At 36.6% G+C, this 10,237-nt stretch overlaps 1 protein-coding gene across 1 annotated transcript in view; it reads right to left on the reverse strand.

Moving 5' to 3' along the window:
• Positions 1-7,349: 7,349 nt before the first annotated feature.
• Positions 7,350-10,237, reverse strand: part of SPIC (Spi-C transcription factor) — a 9,055-nt gene continuing 6,167 nt past the window's right edge. The window contains exon 5 of the mRNA XM_025048644.1: positions 7,350-8,035. Within this exon, the coding sequence (XP_024904412.1) occupies positions 7,608-8,035 (428 nt within the window). The 3' untranslated portion in view covers positions 7,350-7,607. The remainder of the gene's footprint in view (positions 8,036-10,237) is intronic.

Below are 10,237 nucleotides of genomic sequence, written 5' to 3' on the forward strand. Positions count from 1 at the left end.
ACAAGCGAACATACTAGTATTCCAGTAAGCCCTAACTGCTGGTCCACTGCTCTCGTCCATAATTGACACAACTGAATGGTCATAAGGAACTTGATTCATTTAATGCCTTGCATTGGGTCCTCCCCTTCCTCCAGAAGCCAACATTGAATGTTAGTAGTTTAAGGGGAGGTTCCAAGAAACAACATTAGGGGAACAGGGAAGTGTAAAACATGTTTCAGCATTATTTCAATGAAGGGGTAAAGAAGCAGAAGTATCTACCACCTCTCATCTGTTATTGAGAGTTGCTTCTAAGAGACCATTAAATCCTGAGCACTCCCAACATACCTCTCATCCTTAGCATGAGCTCTGGCAAACAGAAAAATGCTCTTGGGAAAAGAGTCGGTATCAGTTATCTTTTATAAATGTAACTGGTTGATTATATTATTTTGAGCTCTTCAAACTTAATCTCAAAGAAATGAAATCATGAAACTGGAACATTATAAAATCTTCCTGAATAAGGAAAACAGATAGAAATAAATCTTCTATGTTGTGAAAGTTAGAAAGTATAGACTTTAATTTCTTAGATTAGCTTCAGTTATAGAAATGAATTACAGTTTTATTTGCTATTTAGAGAATTTAAATACTGTGCTGAAACTGCCTTCTCAGAAAGATCAGGAAAAGTTGTTTAGAGACTATTTAAATTCCTATGACCACAGAAATACTAAGAACAAAGATAATTTTTGGAGATTTGCCAGGTGGGGCAAAGGTCTTTGAAATTAAACTATACATGCTCTGATCCTTGTTGTTGTAATTTAAAAACCTAATGAACTTTTGTCATTCTTTTGGCTGCCCAGTGTCTGAACCCCTTCCTATGTTTGGGGAATTCTTGACCTTATGAGGCTTAGTAGGATGCAGAAACAGGATCCCAGTATAAGAATTTAAAGTTCCAGATTATTACTTTTCTAGCTTTCTTTTCAGCTAAGCATGGGCCTATGATCAAGCCTCAGCCAATCTGGTCCCCTTAGCAGAATCTGAATGGGCATCCAGTGATGCGTAGAAGCAGGGATGATAGACAACCATCTCTGAAAGCAATAAGAGTTGTAGCCAGTTTCTGGGGGGCAGCAGAGATGCTATGCTAGCTGTGTTCAGTAACATGTGAGATGACGTAAACTGAGGAATCTAGTGATTGGTAGCAGTGACAGTGATGTCTTCACTTGACCAGACCTTTGATGTGGTTTGGGTTTTTAGGACCCAAAGGATACATGTTCTCCAGCATCCTCTGAAATTCTGTAAGCTATCTGATACCTTTCAATATTCCAGTCATTATTTTAATAAGTCAAAACTGATTTCAGTTATCTACAACCAAGAAAGTTTACTGCTTCAAAAATTCAGTCTAGGAAGTGTGTTGTCAGTAGCAAATGCTAAAAAGTGGAGTTGGCAGTCTCAGACTTCTGAACTCATTTTAACACAGTGCTACTCAGTACTAAGAAAATACATTTTATATTTTTCAAAGGCCCATTTCAGATATGGCCATAGTAAAAAAATAAACTGGGAGATTATCTCAGAAGACAGAAACAAGGATCATCAAAGACATAATAAAGGATATTCCCTGAAGAGAATGGAAATAAGGCCAGCTTCATGGACTAAGGAACTTATTCCTCTCCCAGGCAGGAATCTCACCATTCCTGTGCAATTGGATGAGATATGTGTTATGGAAAAGTGACTGTGAGTTGTTTTCTGCTCTTGCCTTTTCCACATCAGACTTTATATTGTGGTTCATTACTGGACCATGAAGGGCAAACACAGTCATGGATTAAAAGAGATGACTGAATGTTTGTATTAACTTTGTTTCTAGCTTCTGTAAGCTTGACGCTATAACATCTCCTCTGCATGTATATGCCAGACACACCTGATTCTGGACAACCCAATAATATGCCTGAGTTACCTTGCCTTAGCCACTGCTTCCGTAGTCACCCTCCCCGCCTCCCTCCAGGAAGATTCCTCCTGCAGGGAGTATGATTTTTAAATAAAAACCAACCAATCTGGAGTCTACACCCCCAACCACTTCCCTTATAGGGCTCTCATATTCCAGGCTACTATATACTCATTCTAATTACCCCAGAGCCAGGTACCAGACAGCTAGGGAAAGCCCCTTCTCTGCAGAGCCCCGAATTATTAAAAGTGACCAGTCCTAAGCCTGCTCACCTACCTCACCCATTTCTTCTTGCAGAAGCCACAGTCAAGCCTCATCTCCACAGTTCCCTCTTTGCATCTGCCTCATCCTAGTTCTTCCTCCACGTGGATCCCTTGGAGCTATGAGTGAAATGATCTCTTCGAGGGCAGTCATCTCCTGATCTATTGTCCTTACCATATCTAAATAGAACATATTTAGAACATACCTAAATAGAACATAGCTAATAGAACATATTAAAACTACATTACGCAACAATCTGGACTTGGATGTAGTAACTTGATGAGACTTAGCCTTCTCTTAGGGAATATGTGAATAATTTCAATAAAGGCACAAACACTTAAGTGTACATAGAGATACTGGGCAGTCAAAAGAGTGGGCTGTAGCAAACATTGTTGGTTCCTTCTTCAATATAAATTACACTCTCCTTTCAGTCCAAACACCAGTTTTATTCAGGTATTTATCCCTTTCTCCTGTGACTCAAGGGATCATGACCCTTTCTCCCCTCCAGGAATAAATTCTATTTGTTCTGAGCCAGTCACAGCTGTCCCTTTCCCCTTGCCATTGATTGATTTAGGGCTGAGGATGGGACCCAGTTCCAGTCAATAATCCATGAGGAGAGATGTTCCGGGAGCTCCTTGTGACTATGAAGAAGACAATGGGAAAATGGTCTTTTCTGTCATGGGACAAAGTTGTGTCGGGATGTAACCTAACTGTAGCAGTCATTCTACTCCCAGGGAACCTGAAGATAAGGCCAATGGCAACAATAAGAAATAAAAGAATCACGAGAAAATGAGGCCAGAACAATATGTATCATGGTTGTAGCTCACTCTTCCTTTGGACTGCTTGATCTGTGAGTAAATTTTCTTATGTTTTAAAAACAGTTTGAGTCAGAGCTTTTTGTTACTTGAAGCCCAGAATATCCCAACTGATCTCCCTGCTTTTACTAACAGTCAGTGAGAAAAACAAAGTGTTCCAAGAGATATCAGTCTGACTCTAAAACTTGTAAATGTGATCTTTCACCACATGCCTTGCTATCATTTAATTGCTTATGTAAAACATGCTTGGTACGTAAAATTTTATTTGTTCACCTACATCACAAAATGTTTATTATAGGAAATTCGGTTTGTTCACTTAAGCTGTATATGAACTCAGTGGACTTTGATTGATTAACCCACCACTGCAAATCCTGTATGAGTTTGCTTATGGAAGAGAATCTTCACTAGCTCTTACAGCTGTAGAGAATAAAGATACATCTGTTAGCAGATCCAAACATTGTGCAAAGCTTTGTTCTTGCACAATTACAGATATCTCATATTTGAGCCACATCTACTTCTTTGACTCAGCAGATCACCATTAAAGCATTCATGTGCCTTTTATATTTGGATTTCTAATTATGTGGCCCACTACAGAAAAAATTTAGATGCTCTACATTCTTTTTCCATTTTCAGCTCTTCATTAAACTAGTTCATAGCCTGGGTAAATCAGGGATGCTCCTGATAGACTTTTCTTGAGGTTGTCTATTTCACACATTCATGGGATGCCTCACTGTCCTTGCCTGAAAAGTATAACCAATCCCTACTTCCACGCTCTTTCTTTCTAGTATATACCTGCTGCCCTTAAAATCCATCCAGGCCTAAATTAAAGAGGCGGCCACCTATCAGATTCAGAGTAATTTTTCACCATTTTGCAAGGGTAAACAAAGGGTATCTTCACCTCTGAGATGGGAGCAGGAAACTTGAATAAATATGGTTCATTTTAGTCATTAAAAATGTTTTAATTAACTTTCATCAATCCATGGAAAAGGAGTAAATTGCTTTAAACCTATTTTACGTTACTATCTTTATTATCAGAATCCACATCATCAAAACACAAAATCAAATTCTACCCAGATTATATGAGTTAGAGAAAACTATATGAATCAATGTATCTAAATATAAATTTAAATTGTGGTTATATGAAATGTACAGGAGTCATTCCAGATCTCTAGAGAGCAGGTTTCAATGATATTTGATAGTAATGTTCTTTATTAATGTTTTATCCATGTGACCATGGGAATAGTCACGGTCCATTTTATATTTACAGCATCTGGCAATTAAAGAAGGGATTCCATGGCTGTGAAGGAATTGGCTCTGTCTTTTAAAAATGAGTTAAAAAGCAATGAAAAAAAAAAAAAACTTCTGGTATGTGCAGCAACGTTGACTAACTTCGTAAATATCATATTGAGGAAAATAAAACCAGATGTAAAGAGCACATACTGTGTGAGTCTATTTATATGATGTTCGAGAAGGTGGACATAGACTGGGAAGGAGATTGAGAGAAACTTATGGGGTGCCGGAAGTGTTCTGTATCTTAATTTGGATGATGGTTATATAGGTGTAGACATCAGTCTTTACAGCTGAGATTAGCTATAATTAATGTTGCCATCTTAATGCGCTTTACATATCTTATTATATATGTGTTCCTAATCAATCAAGAAATCGCTCATCAGTGAGCTATTAAGTACATTTTAGTTAAATATTAATAGAACTTACAAATCTTTAAATATTGATAGAACTGAAGTTTCATGATAAATGGAACCATTTCTGTTTCACTTAGCACTGGATATCCAGGGTATGATATAGTCTACCTAGCACAGGGTAGCAGAAAGAGAGAACAGGAGGGGAGGAAGAAAATTATTGTAGTTATTTTTCAGTTTATGTATTATAACGAATTCTTCCATCTATTTCATGCATTTGTTTTTCTTTTAATTTGGTAAAGAATATACCTTTGAATAGAGCCGCCCCATAGAATACTTCTTACATAGAATGGCTGGGATGAGGAAAAGGTAAACATTTTCAGCATTTACTTATGCCATATGAAAAAAAAGAACTGAGTGGAGAAAAAAGAATAAATCAACCAGAAAGACCACAAGTTCCAGGACCAGAGTGCAGAGGAAGATCCTGTAATTTAAAGGAGGTGCTGACAGGAAGCACCTGGAAGGAAAGATTTAATACTTAACACCTGGGCCAAGAAACTAATGGGAAGGTGCCCAGGGGCTGCACTGTAATTGGATGGAGTTTGCTTCTCAAAACTTCCACTCACTGGAGGAGTTTAATGAGCCATTTAGCCAGATGAAAGTGACAAGATGGAAGATGGGATACCATAACCAGGAAGAGGGGCCATGAAGCAAAGCTAAGAAGTCTCACTTCCTTGTCCTTGTGTGGTGGTAAGGAGGATCACCTATTTGAAATAGGGTGTCATTCCCATAATATATGGAGAGGGTTTTAGCCTTTGAATAGCTGATATTTCTTTATAAGGAAAGACTTGTTTGTGAAAATGAGCTTTTGGTAGGTATATTGTGGGTAAAAGGCAGAAACCATGTTTCTGCCCAAAAGGAAGCAAACTCTATAATGGCAAGAAAGAGAGTTAGACCTGATTAGAGGTGTTTGAGAGAACTGTCAGAATAAACTATTCAAGCTGGCAATGTGTGTAGATGGGACCATGGGAGAAAATGTTGATGGAATTTTATTAAGTCAATGGCTGAATGCTTTGTTATATAAACCCTCTTCACCATTTCCTCTTTGCAATCTTTGGTAAAATTTATTTATGTTTTATAAAAGCATATATTCTTTGTGGGAGAATGGGTGTGATTACTGAGTCCTACTTTGATGATAGCACTAATTGCAATGGTCTTAGTCTGTTCAAGTTGCTGTAACAGGATACCATAAACTAGATGGCTTATAAACAACAGAAATTTGTTTCTTACAGTTCAGGAGGCTGGGAAGTCCAATATTAAGGTGCCAGAACAATCAGTGTCTGGTGAGGGCCCACTTCCTGGTTCATAGACAGCTGTCTTCTTGTATCTACACACAGTGGAAGGAGAAAGGGAGCTCTCTGGGGGTCTTTAATAAGGACATTAAACCCATTCATGAGGGATCCACCCTCAAGACCTAATCACCTCCCAAAGACCTCGCCTTCAAATATAATCACTTTGGGGATAGGTTTTTCAACATATAAATATGGAGGACAAAGGTGAGGAACATTCAGTCCATAACAGAAATCCAGACTACATGTAGAGATGGCCAATATCAAGGTAACCTCCATTTAGTCACTCTGGGTCTACCATTTTTTAAAAATTTTATTAGGCTTATTGGGGTAACACTGGTTAGTAACATATAAATTTCAGGCATACAACATAGTAAATCTGTATACTCAACTGTGTGCTCACCACCCCAAATCGACTTTCTTTTTGTTATCATATATTTGTTCCCTTTACCCTCTTTGTCCTCCCCACCCACTTCCCCTCTGGTAACCACCATTCTGTTGTCCGTACCTATGAGTTTGTTCATTTACTTTGTTTTCTACTTCACATATGTTCTTTCTTAAGTGTCCCTGGGGAAGGAAGGACATCAGAAGGATATAAAGGAAGAGGAGAGTGGAAATGCTACCGATTGGATAGGGCAGGCTCCAGGGAGCTCTTGGCCTGGAGGAAAATGGCTCATGAAGTCTAGGAAGCTCTCCTGCTTCGTGGTAATAGAGATGGCACATGCATGAACCTACTGAGCAAGAAGAAACAAAGGATTTCTTCTCAGGGTTCCTTATGAAATGTGGAGAATAAACCATAGCTTTCAAGCCAGACTGCCTAAATCCTCGTTTCTCTCTGGGTTTATTACTTGCTTGTTTCTTATCATTTATCAGAATTTTTTTTTTTCCTTTCTTGGACTATTCCAGTTTGGTCTCAGGCTAGGCAAGTTCAAGGAAAGGAGATCACGATCCAAGGTTGGGCCAGATATAACAGGCTCAAGAGCACCTCCCTGTGGCTTAGTGGCAGGAGAACAAGAAAAGTTAGCTTTTGGATATAACTTAGGGAAGAGAGAAATGCAAGGAAATAATTTGTGGGAGGTGTAAGCTTTGGAGTTCTATCATTAAGGTATGTGGCATTTTCCTTAGATCATTGTTTCTTTAGCACCATGAGGTCTGAAGTGCAGAGAAAATAATGGAATCAGGATTGCCACTGAAGGTTTTAAAGCCATTAGATGTATTTTATCATGAAACAAACACGATCACGCATAATAAATTTTTGTTTTGTTGCTAAAGCCATCAGATATGTTAGTGATTTTTTTTTTTTAGGCCTGGAATGACTTTCAGAAAAATAATATTTAAATTAATATATGAATCAAGTCATCTCTACTGGCATTGTTAATCAGAAAAAAGTATTCCATAGACAATAGTAAGAATGAGGACAGTTAGTCTATACTTTCAAATGGGACTTGATCATTTTAACATTGTTCACTAGCAGAATTTCTCACCAAGTTAGTACAGATTATATGTTACTTAATATAAGGTAACAAGAATGAAGTTAATTGTTTTTTTCTTCGGCATTTGCTTTAAGAGAAAAATCCTGAAATGTGTAGGGATTTCTGATGCCAAGAAATCATAAAATGTAAGGGTATATTTAGCAATTAGGGTGACTCAGCTCATGGTAATTGGCATACATATAATTACAATTTGCATTCCAATTGCTTAAACTTAGATATCCTTGATCAGGTTGAACATACTGTGAGTAGAAGATCTCTTTTTCCAAGAAATAAGACGGAGAGAATCTTTGGAGAATGGTCTCACTGAATTGGTAAGTTAGTTTTCTCCGGATTTTGGTGATTTCCCCAGTTCTTCCATAATTTCTCAGTGCTCTGGCCATTTTCTGGTAAGTCATGGTTTTCCGGTTGCCTTTTCTTTTTCCCCAAAGTTGGGCGAGTTTTTCTTTATTTTTTGATACAAATTGAAAAATGCCTTTGGTTTTATCAACCCACTGAATACAAGATGCCATCTCGGGATTACACAGGGATTCATGAAGGTATTCGAACAGTCGAAGTTTCTTCCTGCCTAAAATAGAGAAAAACAATGTCATACTCCACCATGGCTATACACAAAGAATATCTTCAGGAAGGGTTTTTTTGAGTGACTGCAGAGTTAAAAGCTGCGTTGGGACTGGCTTCTGCCTACCTACCCCCTTAGGCATGCCTTTATGGCATCACTTTATGTGACTTGAAAGTTGAGAGGCCTTTTGATCTACTAAAGTATCAGCATTTTTTGTTAGTGAAGTTGTCCAAAATTTTGTACCATCCTTTACTAGAAAAGGAAGCCTGGAGCCTTTTTACTTGAGTCTTCCATTTGTCATGTGATCTTTCTTCACAGTTAAATCATGACTAGTAGTTTCATGTCCTATGTAAAATTTTCTACAGAACAAAACTGAGCAAAATGGACTGCAAAGTGTAGTGATTTGAAAGCGAAGCCTCAGTGAAAGTCATTTCCAGAAAGCCAATCACTTGAAGGGCTTTACTTCAACAAGTTAAGTCAAATAAGGTAAAGAATATGAAATCATTTTGTAAAATGCAAAACAGTGTGCAAATATAAGTGAAATTAACCAAAACAAGTAAAATGCGAAATTTGGGTCTGCATAATGTCTTGAAAAATAAAGAATAGAAAAAATTGGAGTGGAAAATGCCAAAATATCTTCATGACACTTTGACATTGAGTAGTTGGATTTCTCTGGCCTAACAGAATGAAGGTGAAATCCCACTTTCTGACTTTGAAGTGGCCTGTAAATACCATGCCCCGCCAGATCTGCTAGTAGCTAAAATATTCATGGCCAAATTCCATTTTCCCCTTAAGAAAGTAGAATAGTGGATTTCCAAACTGCTTTAACAGTCTCTGGGGAGTAATATTCTTGCATCAGTCATCATTCATCCAAAACCTCAAAGGTTTTTACAAAGATTATCTTTTGCATTATATTATCTTGAGTTTATGAATTGAGAAATGAAAGGGACTTACCAAAAAACACATCATGAATTAAAGTCACAAGTTTAAACAAACTCTCTGCCTCTCACCCCATGGTCAAATCAATCATAATGTATCTTCATCTTTTAAACTTTGTTTTCAGTTTTTTTTTAAATGTTTACATTTTTATTTTTTAAAATAAAAGTATTATATGCTCACGGTAAGAGATTAAAGCAGAAGAACAAAGTGAAAGTAAAAGTTCTAGTCTATCCTACATATTTCCAGAAAGTGTTTTCTTATTTTTTGCATATACAAACATGCATATCCTTTAAAAATTACAAATGGTAACATACTATTTTACATTTTTAAAAGTAAATAACGTATCTTAAATCATAGAACAATTCAAAGATAGATGAAATACCAAACTGTTGACAATGATTGCTTCTGGGGCATAGCATGGGAGGAGAGAAGGAACACTTTCGCTTATTCTTTACATACTTCTAAATCATTTAATTTTTTTAAAGCGAACATTATGACTTTTGAACAATGGAATTAAAAGGATTAAAATTAAAAAGTGAATGTATTTAGAGTTCTTTCTGTATCAATATATAAGGTATACCTTCAAGCCTTTTAATAGCTATATATGCTCTACTTTACACATGTCCTTTTTCTCCCAATAATAAGTGCCCAAATTATTTCATTCTATTTCCAATGTATCCCTGTTTCAGGATGAAGATGAAGCTCTACAAACAGAAAATAGTGAATGATATGTGTCCCCTAATGGCAAAGCTCTACATAGACAACGTCAATAAAAAGATACAGAATTCATACCCTGGAGTGAGTGAGTTATAAAGTAAAGTAAGAAGAAGAAGAAGAAGAAGAAGAAGAAGAAGAAGAAGAAGAAGAAGAAGAAGAAGAAGAAGAAGAAGAAGACGACGACGACGATGACGACGTGACAACTAAACAGCTGGACAGAATTAGAAGTGTTATTCTCCCTATATGAAATTACTTCCACAGTTTAATATTTAATATCAATATTCTATGACACAAATTTATTTTTTCTGTGTGATTTTATACATTCCTCACTGAATTAGAATATTTATGCATTTTTAAAATTTCATAATTCTAGAATATAGTATCCTGTTTTCTAGGAACAAAATTAGTTTTTCCAAAAAATACTCACTTAAAATAACTTTAAGTCACTATGATCAAGTATCATTTTAAAAATTGTGTTATAAAATTAAAATGTATCTTATATATCTCTGTACCACTGTTTTTACTCTCACAAACAACATTGCAAGAAATATC

This window comes from Pteropus alecto, unplaced genomic scaffold, assembly GCF_000325575.1.
Source record: "Pteropus alecto unplaced genomic scaffold, ASM32557v1 scaffold94, whole genome shotgun sequence".
NCBI lineage: Eukaryota > Metazoa > Chordata > Mammalia > Chiroptera > Pteropodidae > Pteropus > Pteropus alecto.